We start from the raw sequence: 17,877 nt of genomic DNA on the forward strand, positions 1-17,877 counted from the left end.
TTCAGGGACAAGAGTAGTCAGTGGATAGTAAATGTATAACGGATCTGTGTCAAGTTTAAGGACAGGACAGAATACTGAATGGCTTTATACTTTCTTAGAAAATAATAGCTAAATAATTAATATACAGTCTATTGCTTTCAAACCAACAGAGGGGGAGAGAAGGGAATGTAGAAACTATGAATCCAGTGGGAGGCAGGAAATGAAGGAAAGAAAAAAAGCAAAGGAAAAAGATGGGAAATGGAAAATTTAAACTAAGATAAAGTAAAACACATGTGTAATCACAATAAATGTTAACAGATTATACTCTTCTATTAAAAGATAGATTATCAAATTCCATTTTTTAAAATGTTCAGTTATAGGCTGCTTAAAAGAGACATGCCTAAAGTAAAATCTTGCAGAAAGGTCAAAGATTGGAAAAAGGTAAACCATGCAATACTAATTAGAAGGAAAACTAGTATAGGCATAGATAAAATGAAATTAAGCAAAAATCATTGATAGGGATAAAGAAAAGCACTTGTATGCACTTAACATAACTTCAAGATATATAAATCAAAAGCTAACAAAATTATTTAAGAGAAATTCACAAGTTATCATGGTGAGTGATTTATTTAAATATACTTCTATCGGTAACTGACAGGTAACTCAAACAAAAATTTCTGAAGATTTTGAATATTTGAAATGGAGAATTAACAGTTTGCTTTAATAAGTGGCTTTTAATCTTTTTTGACCACCACTCATAATTTAAAGATACATTTTATATGCAACCCAGTAAAAATATCTCTATGTATGTATATGAAATAAAAGTTTCATGAAATACTACTTCCTATCCTTTTTAAAATGCTGATTGTGTCCCCTAAATTGATTTTACAACCCCCTTATGAGTCACAACTCACAGGAAAACATTAATAGCCATGCACAGACTCCTGGGCCCAAAAGGGATAACATACATTCTTTTAAAGTATACATGGAATATTTATAAAAATTCAGCACATACTGTGTCACAAATGAAGGCTCCACCCGTTTCAAAACATCAATATCACACTCTATAACTATAATAATTATACTTAATTTAGAAATAATAAGAGCTTTTTTTAAGGCCTATGTGTTTGAAATTTTTTTAAATAGAGTATATAATAGTTGTTAAAGAGGTAGTCATAATGAAAATCATAAAACATTTAGAACTGAATGTCTATGAAAGTACGACATATCAAATTTGTGGGATAGCCAAAACTGTACTCAAAAGTAAACTTGTAATCTTAGATACATTTATTACAAAGACAGGAAGGATTGAAAATCAGTGAGTTAATCATTTAACTTGAAACGCTATAAAAGAAACAACAGGGTAAATTAATAAAAATAAAATAATAAAAATATAGAAATCACTTAGAACAGCCTGGCACATGGGAGAACATGAGAGAACAGTGCCTCAATCAGTGTCTGGCACATGTTAGGTGTGCATTAAACACTTGGTGAAGGAATGAATGAAATTGACAGCAAACAATAGCGAGGCTTACCTCTGCAATGACTAATAAATAAGAAAAAGAGAAAGTCCCACATAAATAATATTAGGGATGAAAAGGAATGGAACAAGAAATATGATGGATTAGATACTGTGTAGTATGCTTATAAAATGAGTCCTGTGCACCACTACTGCACACAAGTTGACTTCACTAAGTGTTTCTTGAATTGGTTTTGGAACCAGATCCACATTAACAATGTTCTAATTGTTATTTGCTAAGGAGTAGCATGTTAGCTTCTGTTTGTGAAATGCATATGTAATCCCTGGACAGGATTACACAAACACTTGTGTGCACGTAGGTATGTTGTAAGGAAAATTATAAGGTATTTAATCTGTGAGTAAATGTTCGCTAAGAAAAGTCAAAGTCTTTTTTTTGGAATTCAGTTCTTTAACCTAACTTGCATCTTAGGATTTCCTCTGTCCTTTGAGAATTGAAAAGTGGTTGATTGTCACCGGTATTTTATAAAAATGATCAAGTTTGAGGGTTTTTCTTTTCAGGACCTTCACAGATGCCACTGTGGCCATTTGCCACACCCTGACAAGATCAGCATTTCTCGCTCTACTCTTTCTGTAGAATCTTGAGCATTTTCCTTTTGTGGGTCCTTCCTTCTACAGAAGGGTCATCCCTGATGTGGTGACATGAATCCAAGACAGACTTTCACTAAACCAGTGAAATAGAAAACTAGTACCTCTGTGTTAGAGATGTGGAAAGCCTTGAAACATAGCACCAAACCACAGTCAACCTTGTGAAGTAATGAACAAAACAGATCTTAAAGAAAGAATATCACTTTCAGGAAAGCTTCCACTGATTAAAATAATGGCCGGGGGTGGGTGGGGTGGGGTGTGGAGAGGAAACCACAAATAAAGGAAATACAGACCCATGAAAAGACACATCACCGCTACCAGCAAAATGGATGATGGGAGTTTTACTCATTATAACCCTCCTTGGTGATGGCATGTTATATAGGCCTGCTGTATGGTGTGGTCTTGATGCCAGTGGAACTGCTAGCCAGCCATTTGATCAGCTTGTACTCCCTAAGTAGAGACTTGCACTACAAGAAGTCTTTCAAAATAATAAATGCAATATTTATTAAAGGCAGTATTTCCACTTATAGAGATATGATTTGTTTGTAACGTATTATTGAACAACTTCTTTGAAAGGCCCAGAAGATCTGTTTCCCCTCAATGCCCATATCAGGATCTTTCTTGGGCTGCAGGAAAATGGAAGAGGCAAGAGGAGTAGAGAGAAATGGAGCAAGTGAATTGAATTCTGGGTTAGGAAATATATATTTAATATTTAAGGAAACTCTTTAGGTACTAGCTATGAACATGTCCCAGGGAAAGTTCCTGCCTTCGTGGAGATGTCACTGTTAATGGATTCTTCTAATTCTTCATTGCCACTATATATGGCCACATATCTTATTTCCGTGTTTTTTTTTTAATTAATTAATTTATTTATTTATTTATTTTTGGCTGTGTTGGGTCTTCGTTTCTGTGTGAGGGCTTCCTCTAGTTGCGGCGAGCGGGGGCCACTCTTCATCGCGGTGCGCGGGCCTCTCACTGTTGCGGCCTCTCTTGTTGCGGAGCACAGGCTCCAGACGCGCAGGCTCAGTAGTTGTGGCTCACGGGCCTAGTTGCTCCGCGGCATGTGGGATCCTCCCAGACCAGGGCTCGAACCCGCGTCCCCTGCACTAGCAGGCATACTCCCAACCACTGCGCCACCAGGGAAGCCTCCCTTATTTCCGTTTTTAAGTGTCGCTGTCAATCAGGAATCCTGCCCTTCAGCAGCTTTTGATAATTAGAGACAGTTCACCTGCAGAGAAGGGTCTGAACTAAGCCCATTACCACAGCTGAGATTGTAGTAAGCCTCTAACACTCAACCTTTGACTACATCTCTTTTCCGTCTCCTAGAACTTGCACCATTTCCGAGAATAACAATTAAGGAAAACTACAGGATCAGATAGTCATACCTAGCACTCTTCTTGGTTTGAACTCTAACTTTTGTGTGATATAAAGTTAATGGCACCTTTCTCGTCCCATCTTTTCAGTATTTCTCACCGCAAAACTCTTGAACTTTTTTTTTTTTTTTTAATTTATTTTGGCTGCTCCAGGTCCTAGTTGTGGCTTGCAGGCTCTTAGTTGTGGCATGTGGACTCTTAGTTGCAGCATGCATGTGGGATCTAGTTCCCTGACCAGGGATCGAACCCAGGCCCCCTGCATTGGGAGTGGGGAGTCTTACCCACTGGACCACCAGGGAAGTCCCTGCATACTTTTTTTTTTTTTTTCCAAATATACACCAGTTGTCTCATTTTTTTTTTTTTAAAGATTTATTGATTGATTGACTGATCGCTATGTTGGGTCTTCGTTTCTGTGCCAGGGCTTTCTCTAGTTGCGGCGAGCGGGGGCCACTCTTCATCGCGGTGCGCGGGCCTCTCACTATCGTGGCCTCTCTTGTTGCAGAGCACAGGCTCAGTAATTGTGGCTTACGGGCCCAGTTGCTCCGCAGCATGTGGGATCTTCCCAGACCAGGGCTCGAACCCGTGTCCCCTGCATTAGCAGGCAGATTCTCAACCACTGCGCCACCAGGGAAGCCCCTGCATACTTTTATAACTCATTTTTCTGAACTCATCTTTAGCCACCTCTCTGTATTCCATTTGTACTGTGATCAGAACACCACAGGTAATGTAGCTGCATCCAACACACATTTAACTTTGCACATTCAGCTATTCAGAGAGAAAGAGAAAGTACAATTTCGATAGTGGCTGATTCTACTTGATATTCCCCTCAGGACAAGATGCGAGATGCATGCTTCTCTTATAGGAAGAGCATCCCACTGTACTATGTGTAATTCTCATGCTTAAAGATGCATATTCTATATGACAAGCCAGCTACTTCATTTGGTGCACAGTTGAAGAAACAGTGATTAATTCTGATGCTGGCAGGAAAAAAAGATGTGTATTAGCTTTATTAAGAGACAGCTTGCCAATCTCAAATGAGACCTCTCTTCCAAAGGGAGTTTAAGAGTAATTTTGACTGATTTTGATTTCTGACTGGTAGCTTGCCAATAATTACCTTTTGACTCTAATAGCAAATCGCTGTTAAGTTGCAAGTTCTGAATATCTATGGTCATTCTTCTACAGTTTAGCACCAATAATCCATACTGAATTAGAATCAGTGAGTCATCCAACTTAATATTTTTATGTAGATAGGCTTATAGTGAATGCAAAGATTGTCAATATTCCTAAGTAAAAATAACAATACTAGTAATAGTTAATGTTTATTTAGCCCTTAATGTAATACCCAACACTGTACTAGGATGTGCTTTACATCCACCATCTTATTTAATCCTCAACAACCCTACAACATAGGTCCTGTTACCTTAATGTTAAAGCCCAGTAACAGACTTAGAAACAACCAAGGGGGGACTTCCCTGGTGGCACAGTGGTTAAGAATCCGCCTGCCAGTGCAGGGGACACGGGATCAGTCCCTGGTCCGGGAAGATCCCACATGCAGCGGAGCAACTAAGCCCGTGCACCACAACTACTGAGCCTGCTCTCTAGAGCCCGTGAGCCACAACTGCTGAGCCCGCGCATCACAACTACTGAAACCCGCATGCCTAGAGCCCGTGCTCCGCAACAAGAGAAGCCACCGCAATGAGAAGCCCACACACCACAAGGAACAGTGGCCCCTGCTCGCCACAACTAGAGAAAGCCAGTGCACAGCAACAGACCCAACACAGCCAAAAATAAATAAATAAATAAATAAATGTATTTATTTTTAAAAAAAAGGAAAAAAGAAACAACCAAGGGGACATATACATACCTTTCTATGTAAATATTTCCTAAAACACAGGTACTCTCAGGAAAGCAGCAAAGAATCATTGCAAAAGCAGATCAGCAAGTGCAAATTAACATACAGGCTCTAGACAAGTGATGTTTTAAAAGTTCTCATTTCAGAGTGGTTTGTCCAGAAGTTGGAACGTATTTTCCCAAGGAAATGATGTTATCACAGCAAAAGCATATTTACCCATAATGTGCCTAAAGTTGTAATAACATAAACCCAAACCATTTTGTATACCAGTGTCTCTATGGAAAAATTTACTCTGAGTTTCCCCTTGGATGTCTGTGGACACATTTCTCCTCCACTGGGGAGAAGGGGACCTTGTGCGAGAAACAGTAGGACCGTTCGAAATGTTCAAAGTCGGAATCAGCAATGGCTCCTGAGGCCTGTGGTGGGAGTTGCTGGAGGGAGGAGGATGGAAGAGTGAGTGGAACTGGGTGCAAAGGGGACACAGGGGCAGGAGATCTTGGGTGAGGAACAGGAGGAATCCTATAAAGGTGAAGGGTAGGAGAGGAATTCCAGAGAGGAGAGGAGAAAGAAGTCACTAGCTCTAAACCCCCAGGGACTCTTCTCATGCCTCCGGAAGCTTTCTGTTCCCTGCTTGTATTTCTTCTACTGCCTCCAAAATTTCGCCTGCCTGCTTCCCTTTTTACTGCTAACACTAGGGCTTCCTCCATGACGCTGAGATCAGCCCCGTAAGTTTTCTTGACTTAGCTGCTCCTAACACAAGTGAATGGGCCTTTGGGTTTTTTAACTTTTGTAAAGGAAAGAGCCCATCCTAGGCCCTCCAGAACTTTTCCTTTTTCACTTGGACCTGGAAGCACAAATATGAGCCTACAGATGCTTTGGATGGTTTTTTTGGGTCCATAAGGGGCTTAAATAAATTGCATAAGCATTCCAGATGTAGCTCTCCGAGGCTGAGGCTTGGGAAAAGGGAAAAAGCCCTCTGCTCCTTTCTCTCCTTTTTGCCTCTGTGGTTCCCCTGTCCTCAAAGCAAAAGTGGAAAGGAGTAGGCAGTGCCCAGATCGAGGCTCGCTAGAGACGAAGGGCTGTAAGACAGTGTGATCCTTGCATCGCTGCTGGGGTGTGTTCTCATGTGGCACATCTCCATCAGGGGTGTAGGGACCACCTGGGCACCTAAGCCTCTACCAGCCTCTCCCAGCGCTTCCCATCCCACCTTCCTCTACTCACCAGTCAGTGTTTCCCTGACTTCTCTGGTGATATGAATCACCTGGGCACCTGGGGAGCTTAAAAAAAAGCCTGAGTTCTCAACGCCTGTCCCAGACCACTGAATCAGAATCTCCAAGCCAAGGGCCTGGAAAGCTGTGTGATTAACAAGCGACCCCAGGTGATTCCCGTCAAGGATGTTAGGCAAACACCGCCTGACTAACACCCGACGGGTGCACACTTTGCTGGTCTTTAAAGGTTCCTACGACATTCTAAGCCCCTTTCTGCCTCAGAATCATTATATAGACATTTCTTCTCTGTGAAAAGCTCTTTCCTGTTCCCTGCTCTTGGCTAATGCCTACTTCTCCTGACTTCATGACGTGCCTGAAGCACAATTTCCTCAGAAAGGCCATCCTTGACCACTCTCCTCACCATGTACACAACTAATGTTTTTTATTAAGTTAGTTAGTTTAAATTTCATTTATTTTAAATTTTTCATTTATTTATTTATTTATTGCTGCACGGGGGCTTTCTCTAGTTGTGGCGAGCGGGGGCTACTCTTCGTTGCGATGCATGGGCTTCTCATTGCGGTGGCTTCTCTTGTTGCGGAGCACGGGCTCTAGGCACACGGGCTTCAGTAGCTGTGGCACACGGGCTCAGAAGTTGTGGCATGGGAGCTCTAGAGTGCAAGCTCAGTAGTTGTGGTGCACAGGCTTAGTTGCTCTGCGGCATGTGGGATCTTCCTGGACCAGGGTTCGAACCCGCCCCTGCGTTGGCAGGTGGATTCTTAACCACTGCACCACCAGGGAAGCCCTATTTATTTATTTTTTGAAGAGGTTTTTTCTTTTGGCCATGCAGCGTGACTTGGGGGATCTCAGTTCCCTGACCAGATCCTGGGCCACGGTGGTAAAAGCCTGAATCCTAACCGCTAGGCCACCAGGGAACTCCCTTTCTCCTCACCATCTAAATCAGGTTCTCTGTTTCATTCTCTCATAACACCTTGTGCTTTTTCTCCGTAGCATTTATCACACAGTTTGTATCTTATGGATTTGCCAAATGCCTACCTCCTCACTAGCACCAAGCACAGGAATGCTTAATAAGTATGTTTTGCTTGAGTGAGTAAATGGAAAAATAGTGTTGGGCGAAGGTACTAAAGATTGGGTTGGATGCTGCTCAACAAATAAAGAACTGAGTATGAGAACTTGAATCTCCCAGGTAAAATTGTTACATGTCAGCTAAAGTCAAGGTAGATGGGCCCAACAAATAAGTGTATTAATGGGGCAGTGGGTGAGATTACTTCAAAAAATATTTATTAAGTACCTAGTATGTGCAAAATGCAATATTAGGAGCTATGGATACAACAGTGAATGAGACTGAAGCAGTCTCTGCCTTCATGGAGCGCACATTCTAGCAAGGATGACAGCTGTTAAGCAACCAGTTACACGGTCCTGTAATTTTGGTAAATGCAATGAAAGAATGACAAAGCTATAAGAGCCTGTAACAGGGAGACCTGGCATGGTCTGTAGGGCATCAGGCCAGTCATAGAGCTTCTAAGACAAGTGGCTGGGGAACCTGTGTCCAAAGAATCTAATATACTCTGTCCTATCTCTTGTCAAACGTGGCACGAGGGGAGGTGCCTCTGTATATGGCTTCTCAACCTCGGCACAGTTGACATCTTGGACCAGAATATTCTTTGTTTTGGGGCACTTTCTAGTGCACCGTAGGAAAGGCTTAGCACCATTCCTGGCCTCTACCCACTGGATGCCATAGGCCCCGCAGTTGTGACAACCACAGCTATCTCAACATCACCAAGTGTCCCTGGTGGGAGGGTGGGGGGAGAGAGCAAAATCTGCCCCCCTCCCCCCCCCAGTTGAGAATCACTGCTCTACATGAAACTTTTTTTTTTTTAATGTCTTTACTTATGATTTATCCAAGTCAATACCAGGAATTTAATTTATTCATTCAATAAGTATTTGTTGAATGCTTAGGCACTGGGGACACAGTAGTGATCAAAGCCCGTGCTTTCTTGAAGCTGTGTTCCAGTGGGGAGAGATGGACAATAAATTTTAAAATATGTAACATTTCAGAAGTAGGGGATAGGTTGGTCGTAGAAGTTCTTTCTGATAAGACGACATTTGACTTGAAAGAAGAAAGGGGATGAGTGGCAACACCAAAAGCAAGAGGCCGAGCCATTGCAGGGCCGTAGTTGACCTCACCTTTCTGTCTGCAGGTCTAACCAAGCTGCTTGTGTTTCAGGGGCTCCTCCACTGAAGGGCAGCTGGACGGACTCCAGAGCAGCCTTAACTCTGCAGCCTTTGTGCCCGTCACCAGCTCCACAGGTCAGTTCCGGGTGGGACAGCGGGCAGGGTCTGGGCCAGCAAGTTCTCTCCTGCCTCTGAAGAGAGCTCCAGCTCAGAGAACGAAGCATGCAGGCCTCTGGAGCACTGGCAAGTGGGCATTTTGTTACTGTCTTCTTCCAAATGACAGCGACATTTTAGGATGAAATGGTTTTCCAGAACTAGTTTGGGGTAGGCGAAATTTCCCCGTCTGGTAGAATGTTATCAGATTTGCAGCATTTAGTAAAAAGCCTGTATTTGACTGGTGTTGTACTGTTTCTATGGTATTTCCACATGTAGTATCTCACACTAAATCCTCACCACAACCCTGTGAGGTATACCTTTGTCACCTCCACGTGAGGAAACGGAAGCTCAGAAAGTCAAGGGGCCTGTGGGAGACGATCCATGCATGCAGAGCTGGAGCTGTGGTCTGATCTGCGTCCTGTCGTGCTAATGTCACAGTCTGTTGCCAGGTAGTTGCTGAGGGCCTCAAGCCTCTCAACATAGAAGTCAGGCAGCATTGGTCCAGGGATAGTTTTCTGTGAGTAATAATTCATAAAAATACACTAATAGGTAATCAGAAGATTGAAAGCAAATCCACTTGGATTCAACTCAACAAGTTGAGTTGAATCTCAACTTGAAGATTTGTTGAAACTCAACAAGTTTATTTTTGAGCACCTCCTGTGGAGAAAGTAACATGCTGGGCACTGGGGTGCGTAAAGGGTGAACTAGACAGTCCCTGCTGTCAGGGAACCTAGAGGCTCGGGGAGAGGGAGGTCAGCGGGAGCCTGCTGTGTGGGGTGGGGAGGGATATCTGGCACTGGGGATGCAGAGAATAGACAGCCTTGGCTGAGCATTGCTGTGTGTCAGGCACACTTCTGAATGCTTTACATTTGTTCACAAAACATGCATATAACATAGGAGCTGTAGTCCTCGTTTTATGGCTGAAGAAATAAAGGCACAGACAGATTATGAAACGTTATCTCAAATCTCACAGCTAGTGAATGGTGAAGCAGTATTTGAACCCAAGGGCCAACCTGGCCCCGGCTCTTTAGGGATTGGGGAGGACTTCCTAGAGGAAGAAGTATCTAAGCTGGGGTTTGACTGTAGACAGGTCAGCCGGGAGAGGGGAGGTGTGGGGTGGAAGGAGTTCCAGGAAGAGGGAACAACGTGGGCAAAGGCCAGTTGAGGGAAGGGGGCGGGTGGTGAAAAGGTACTATGTTCGGGGAGCCCTCGTGCTGAGGACTGGGGCCTGAGCCGGGAGTGGCAAGAGAATAGGCTGTAGAGGTAGCAGGGCCAGCCTGTGAGCCGGGGAGGGAGCTTGTTCTTGAGAGCAGTAGGGAGCCATCGAGGAGCTTAAGGGCAGGGTGCAAGGGTGTGTGTGTGTGTGTGTGTGTGTGTGTGTGTGTGTGTGAGACGTAATACACCTTAAAATGATTACAAGATCGCTAAGGAGCCTGGTTAGTTTGACTGTATTATGGGGATAATTCCATAGACCTCATAGGCTTACTGTGAGGTTTAAAGGAAGCAGTATACAGAGAAAGGCTCTATAACTGCACCCAAGTCAGGTAATAATATGAAAAGAGTATAAAGATTTTGTTTTCCACTTAAACTCTTCGAACCTGAATTCAAGAAATATTTGATGGGTATATAAACCCCCCTTTCCCCCAAAAAAGAATTACTAGAACATGGTAGTTTTTTGTTTTTTTTTTTTTAATTTTATTTATTTATTTATTTATTTATTTACTTATGGCTGTGTTGGGTCTTCATTTCTGTGCGAGGGCTTTCTCTAGTTGTGGCAAGCGGGGGCCACTCTTCATCGCGGTGCACGGGCCTCTCACTATCGCGGCCTCTCTTGTTGCGGAGCACAGGCTCCAGACGCGCAGGCTCAGTAATTGTGGCTCACGTGCCCAATTGCTCCGCGGCATGTGGGATCTTCCCAGACCAGGGCGCAAACCCGTGTCCCCTGCATTGGCAGGCAGATTCTCAACCACTGCGCCACCAGGGAAGCCCCTGGTAGTTATTTTTAAGGAAGTTAAATTTCCACCTTGGAACTCTTATGGCCTGAGAAGTGAGTGGCTAAGAGAACCATGGACTAGTTGGAAGGGTTTCCATGAGATACAGCTTTTAGAGCCTCTGTAGCTCTTCAAATTGGCTGAGGCTGGAGAGGTTTACAAAGCTCAGGAGATCCAGGAAACCTGCGTATTTCATTTGTGTGTCTAATTGATACATTAAGTATGGAATTGAACTCTTTGCGTGCACTCTGGGTGAGGAAGTTGGAAATTTGAGGGACAGGTGGGTCATACTTTCAGCATGTTGATCATGAATTAGTGTTTACCGACTGTTGACAGTACTTAGAAGTTTTTGTAACAGTTGTACTGAATTTGGTATCAGTATAAAACCACAGAGCAAGGAGAAGTTGTACTTCTCCTTGGCTTCTAATATCTATCTTTTCTCCCTGCTTCTACCTTAAGATAAGTGCATTATTCTTCTCACCTTGTTGAGGTAGCCTGCTGTTTACTTCTGTTGTCTCCAAATGACTCTGGGCCTCTAAAGTCCTTTGAATTTGTTCCTCTTCTGTGACTTTCCTGGTGTTCCTGATCCTTAAAGAAATGCTGATGAACATGATGTAGCAAGGTTCAGGCATTTCCCATACTTCCCAATAAATGTTTTACCTTAGCAACATAATAATAACTAACCCTGTTAGAGTTATTTATAGAGCTAGTAAATAACTACCTGGCACTTCAGTGTTTTACCTACAAATTATCTGTTTTTCTTTATTACACATAGATTTAAAGGTGTTATTCTAGGGGTTTAGAAGCATGTCCTTTAACAGGGAGAAGGTTAGGTTGCTATTAAAAACATTTTTCTTTAAACCCAGAAGAAGGAAGAACAACCCCTATAATAAGTCAAAACGTTTACACGTCTCTCTGAGAGCTGGGAAGTTTTGCGTGTATAGGAATCACTAAACTGACTATGAAAGGTATTTAGCCCCTGTCTGGTCCAGTTAACTCAGTTATTGAGTCCGTGAATATAGCAAAAGTCTGCTTCCTGACCCCTTGACCCTTCCTCAAGTCTAGCCCAACCAGGCCTTCAAGCTGTGTGACCTTGTTCGTCAGGCAGTCTGAATGAGATAGTGGTTCATCCCAGGGCGCTGTTGAAAAGCAAGTCAGTCCTTTCCCGCTGCTGGTGACCTAGTGGCATTCTTGTTACTATGAACATTAAATGAGGTAGTGAATGTGAAAGCTCTTAGCAGAGTGCCTGGAATGCTCCATGAGTGTTAACTTTCCTTGACTTCCCTACCTCAGGCTATATATTCTGTGTTTGCTATAGAAGGGGAAGGTGTAGAGTCAGCAAATTTGGAAATTTGAGAAGGAAGCTGGAGTGAGGGCCTTTGGCTCAAAGCCAAAGCCATCGGCCTTCCTTCTTTATAACCATGGTGTTCTTCTTGAGGTCTGAAGTGGTGATGGTGAACTAAAATAGCAGAGAGCAACAGATTAGATAACTGACATTTCTCTCGTGCTGATTTGATGGTGTAAACTACCATTGTTGTAGGGCCTGAAGCCATACCAGCTGCCCTCATCCCAGCCGCTTAGCTTACGCCTAAGCTTTTCCTGTCCTGGAGCCCAGCCTCTATATGCACTGCGCCCAACTTTTTTTTTTTTTTTTTAAGCTCTTGTAGATCTATAATTGGAGGAAGGGACCATACCACCTTTTGAACACCAATGCTGGATTTCATTTACAAGGAGTGAGAAGCAGTGTCCCCCGTTAAGCATTTATCATTTCGGACCCTGGTAAAATTCAGGGTAGCTTTATGCTCTTTGCATGGGGACAAGGCAGCAGCACATTAGTGTGCCTCTGCCTGCCCACTTCGTTGTCTCTAAGTGAGACAACAAGAGAAAGGAACTTATTTTAATATAAAGTAAACCCAGTGGAGCCCAAACCCTAAGGATCTAGAAATCACTTTGACTTTCAAATGAAATTATTTGCCTGGCAGCTCTCAGCAGAATGACCTATTTTCACTATCAGATTCTTGTTCTTTTCACATGCGTTGTATAGTTGTTGGAGATCCCGGGTGGGTTTGGAGTATAATAAATTAATAATAAAAATAAACTCTTGAGATGCTTGCCCTAGTGTCTTATACCCTTTATTGCTCCCAAAACGTTCTTCTCTCCCCAGAGTCAAAGGGACAAGAATTTGGGTCTACTACCCACTCTTATGCTGTTAAAAAGCAAGAGAGAGAGGATGGATTTGATGTTTGGCAGGAAATGGCGTGCCAGCATCGGGGAGAATGATGATCCCCTAAAGTCTAATTTTAGATTTGACCTCTTGTCCTTTCAGCCAAGATTAAATAAAGTGTTAAGTGGGGATTTTTTTTACATTTTTCAGGATCTTTGGACGCTCCCCAAGTTATTTTCGCCAGATCCAAACCCTTGCCCACACAATCTGGAGCCCTTGCTACAGTTATAGGACAGAGAAAATCAAAGTTGGTGAAGTCAGGGCCAATTTAAGGTAACAGTAAGAAATAAGAGCATTTTTAAAATCATAACTTGCTGACTTTACGCCACAGCAAGAGACTTAATAGCTGTCAAGAGAAGTGATAGTTTCTCAAGATGACTAGGAAATTGGCATTTTATAAAACCAAAGCTCAGAAGGACTCTCGAAATCTGTGGGTCAAACTACTGCTAGCTTGCTTCTATGTTGACCTACCAGTAGGTGGCACTGTGGCAGTGAGAAATTTCCTTACTATTATGGAGGCATTTGATGAAAAGTATGGGGACATTCAGGCCAATCAGAGAAAGAAACTAAAGCCAAAATTGAGTTATTCACAGGTAAAATGTAACAGACTATACTGAAAAGCATGATATTTGAAGATCAATTACAATAGCATCTAAAGAGAATGAATATTTTTTATTAAAGATATTTATTATGAAAGAAGGCTTTTAGACTACCGTTGGATAGTTTGTGAACTGGACTTTCAGCTAATGGGAGACAGGCAGGGAACACATTTTTTAAAATTTTTTTGTGAGATTGATTAAGCTTCTTTCTGAGTTACTTAATATAAGCATATACTATAATTGGCAGCAAAATGAACTATAAACCCCATCCTACCACTCATCCAAAAAAAAGTTCCTACATTAAAGAAATGGCCTGACTTGATCATGTGAGGCTGTACCCACACTTCACCAGTGCTACCCCCAGTATTTTGTTCCCAGCTATCGCCTTCAAAACTTTCCAGAAAATTCAATGAAACTGCAAAGTTTTGATGATTTCTTTCCTCTTTGCTCTACCCTACACACTAAAGCATTAATGGCACACCTGCTATGAGCTTAATACTCTTCTTACCTCTAGGGGAATATTTATAAACTTATTTGAGAAGCATTATTCATCAAACTACCCCAGGAGAGCAAAGGAGGGAGGAAAATTATTTACCCACCACAGGATTCATTTACATTGGATCAGAAAGCTTCAAATATCTTTCCCCAGCCCATCTAAACTCTTTCCAAAAAGGAATGAGAAGAGAGAAGGGAACACCAAATCCATGACTTGGTCATCTACCAAAATGTACCAGAGAAACTGAAAACAACCAGAGTTCCATTGGTAATACTTAGCCAATGGTCCTTCAATCCTGATACTAAGCAGCCTATCCAGTGATGTGTTCATCACTAATAACATATATTATAGAAAGCTAAAGCAAGAAGATCAATATTTCCTTCAGGAGACTGGCAGCCAGAAGAATGAATATGACATCAAGCTCCAAACCAAACCAGCAGCCTGCCAAGAAGTACTAATGTCCATCCGTTTCCAGGACTGTGAGACTTGGACTTGCCTCAGTTGTAATATCACTTTCCTTGAACCTATTTCACTAGTATCCCTTACAATCCACCCAGAACATTACATGGCAAAATAGGATCATCAGCAAAGAAGCCTTGGGAAAGAGCCCATCTCTCAACACTTAAATCTGTGTTGCGAACACAGCCCCACTGAGCCTGAGCTGTACATAAAGGTGGGGGATGCTGTATTGAGGTGGTGAGACCACATGCCAAATGTGTGTGAACCCAGAGACAGTGGGTGCAGCATACTGCTGGGACACTCCAGGGGCAGGCCTGGCAGATGGCAGGTGGCAGTGGGCTGCCTCTCCTTGAGCAGGGGAGTTAGGTAGTTTACAAAGTCAAGAGGCAGAACCCGAGTCCACAGCCCATCACCCAGATGCATGCCTTATTTTTGTTGAAATGCAGTGTAGACAGAATCACTGCTTGGGCAGAGATCCCTTCATCCCATCCACAGTCATGAATGAATGTCATCACCAGCCGTGACAGTCCTAGAACCTCTTCATATATGGGTTTAGAGAGGCAGTCGGGTTAAATTCAAGGATTTGACATGTGTTTGCATAGCATGTTATATATAAGACTGACAAAACATCAGTTGTTCTTATCAAAGAATGAGAGAGAGGTGCTGAAGGATATTGGGGACTCAAGACTATTTAAGACCCCCAATATGCTGCCCCAGGCAAGTGTCATATTTAAATATATGCATCATTCTGTGTCTTCTTGGATTCTTTATTGTCAATTTGACATCCATTCATCACAGAGTCAATTATATTAACTATATTTTCTGTATTCTTGATGCTTTGCCATTTGGGGACCTTACAGGCTGCCCCTGCCAGGCGAGCTAATTCCTAAAGATAATAACAACTTGCCCACAAACATGCCTTTCACACACAAACCAGCCAATCCCACATTTATATCCCCGAGCACCTCCTTATCTAACTCTCACATGGCAAGTCAAAATTTCCCTTGCCCTAAATCACTCCAGGGCCAGGAGCCAGGCAACTAGAGACCACCCCTATAGCCCAAAGCCCGCCAGAATTATTTAAACTAGCCAGTCTTAAGCTGTTTACCCTGCCCTGCCTAGCCTTTCCCAAGGAAACCCCAAATAAGGCTCTGGCCTAGACTTTCCCCTCACTCCTGTCTTCTGTCTCCTGAGCACGCTGGTGTTTGCCCCTGTGACCCTGCGTGGCGTGCAGTGACCCCCTCTCTGGGACCTGCAACTAAAATCAACTTCTTCCTGCCAGGCCTCGTTCTTACATCCTCCTTGGCCGTGCGGACCTTAGCACACCATACCCGACATGTACGTTCTTAGAACAGACATCAGCAGGAAGAATAACTTTGATTTGTAGTACAAGGAACCAGGAAAAAATCTGAATCAATTAGGTTTGTATCACCCCAGTTCTAAGCAACCGGTCACCGTACTTACTTCATTATAGGCTGTATTGCACAAGCGATGTTTTAACAGTATGTGTTTTGCTAGTCTCAGTCTGGCTGCAGCCACGCAAGAAGGATGTGGATCCCTCGACAGGGCAGGATCGCCTGGCTGCCAGCCATTGAAATTTCATGCTTTCCTGTCCTGAGGCCTCTTTCATTTCATTTAGTAACTCTTTCTACATTCAGCAACAAAACTCAAACATAGCCGAACAACCTGGTTGGAAATGGGGGAGGAAACAGCCTGGATTTCAGTTTGTGGGGGAAAAAGGTGGGTACTTCTAAGAACCCACCCAAAGGGGGTTCATTTGCCTTAAAGAAAGCCAGGGAACTCTATTTCTGAAACAGATTAAGAAACGGGCTACTGAGATAACATCTGAAAATTGATATTGTCTCTTGCTGAGCTGGCAAAGCCCCAAGAGAGGAGTGATGATTCTTCAATTGTTAACAGTTACTACTTTGTTACAAAGAGACAAGGGAAGTGCATTGGCTCCTTTCTCAACTTACATTTACGTTACAGAAGCACACATGCCTGCTGGAAAAAATGCCTGGCACCGTGCATTGTTAGAGTTGTACCTACCGCTGCATCCTGTAGCAGATTTGTGCTGTCCTGTGTAATGTGCATTCACATTGAGTGGAAAAAGATCCTGTTTATTCTTGTAGTCCTGAGTTGGGCAAGTAACCAGTATAACGTTGCCTTACTCTGGGAGTCTTCATACTTATCACTACAAGTTATCAATCTATACTCTGTGGTTATTCATCCCATGAACCCACACATCGTGCTTCTAGCTTCAATGAGATGCTTGTTATAGGGACATACCTTTGCTTTACCATCCTTTTATCCGTAGGACATAATTGCCCCTAAAAGTTCTAAAGAAAGAAAACAGCATGCTAAGCCATGCCTGTCTTTGGAAAAAGCAAGTTTTGCCCATGGCAATATTTACAGCTCTGCTTGCCCGATCTGTAGAATTTGAACTGGGTCGCAAAGAGTGTAGGAAGGTAATGCAGGGCGTGGAGAAAGGTGACTTGCAGTATAGTGCCCTGTCAGCATGATTGGCATTGGTATTTATTCTGTATTCTTTCGAGTTATGATTGTAAGGCAGAAGACTCAGATTCTCTTAAGTCTCCAGGATGAAGAGCATCACTAGTGAAACAGCAGTCTCCTATAGTTCTCTGTTCTTGCCTTTTGGACACGCAAGTATGTCCATTTAGGGCTTCTGTATCAAGGAGCCCTCTTCTCTTGAAACCTAAACCCAGGATGACTAGTTATGCGATACCAGAGAGGAGCAGCTTGAATGTGTGGAATGTCCCTTTAGCTACATCAATAAAACATAGCACGTATCCCCAGGATAAAATGGGGATATACCTGGGAAAGCCAACCTGGTTGTAAGAGGGTGTGAAGAGAAAAGTCAGCTGGTTAGAAGTTGCTGTTTTAGTGTTACTTGTTTGTTGGTTGGTTTTTGTTATCAGGTAGACGAATCACTCTTTTTTTTATATCAGCTGGACTGAAAAGTGACTTTGAGGTTTTTCCCCCCTGCCATTCACTTCTAATTTGCTTCCCAGGGAAATTAAGACATGTGACAAGTCCAAAATGAAGACATTTTGCAAGTTGACAAGCTATTTTTTAATTTCTTCATGGCTGAGCTGCAAATTTTATTAGATAATGATTTGTTTATAGTTACTCATCAGCCATTGTGATGTGCAATTTTTAGAAATGTGACTTCTCTCAGGCCTTCTATTTTATATTTACTCC

General features: G+C 42.7%; 1 protein-coding gene across 8 annotated transcripts in view; it reads left to right on the plus strand.

Annotated features, from left to right (window-relative positions):
• The window catches only part of TTLL5 (tubulin tyrosine ligase like 5), a 319,306-nt gene that overhangs the window by 242,657 nt on the left and 58,772 nt on the right, over nt 1-17,877 (plus strand). For all 8 annotated transcript variants that reach the window (XM_059914699.1, XM_059914700.1, XM_059914707.1 and 5 more), the window contains one exon: nt 8,783-8,865. In XM_059914699.1, the coding sequence (XP_059770682.1) occupies nt 8,783-8,865 (83 nt within the window). The remainder of the gene's footprint in view (nt 1-8,782; nt 8,866-17,877) is intronic.

The sequence above is a fragment of the Balaenoptera ricei genome, chromosome 2 (assembly GCF_028023285.1).
Source record: "Balaenoptera ricei isolate mBalRic1 chromosome 2, mBalRic1.hap2, whole genome shotgun sequence".
NCBI lineage: Eukaryota > Metazoa > Chordata > Mammalia > Artiodactyla > Balaenopteridae > Balaenoptera > Balaenoptera ricei.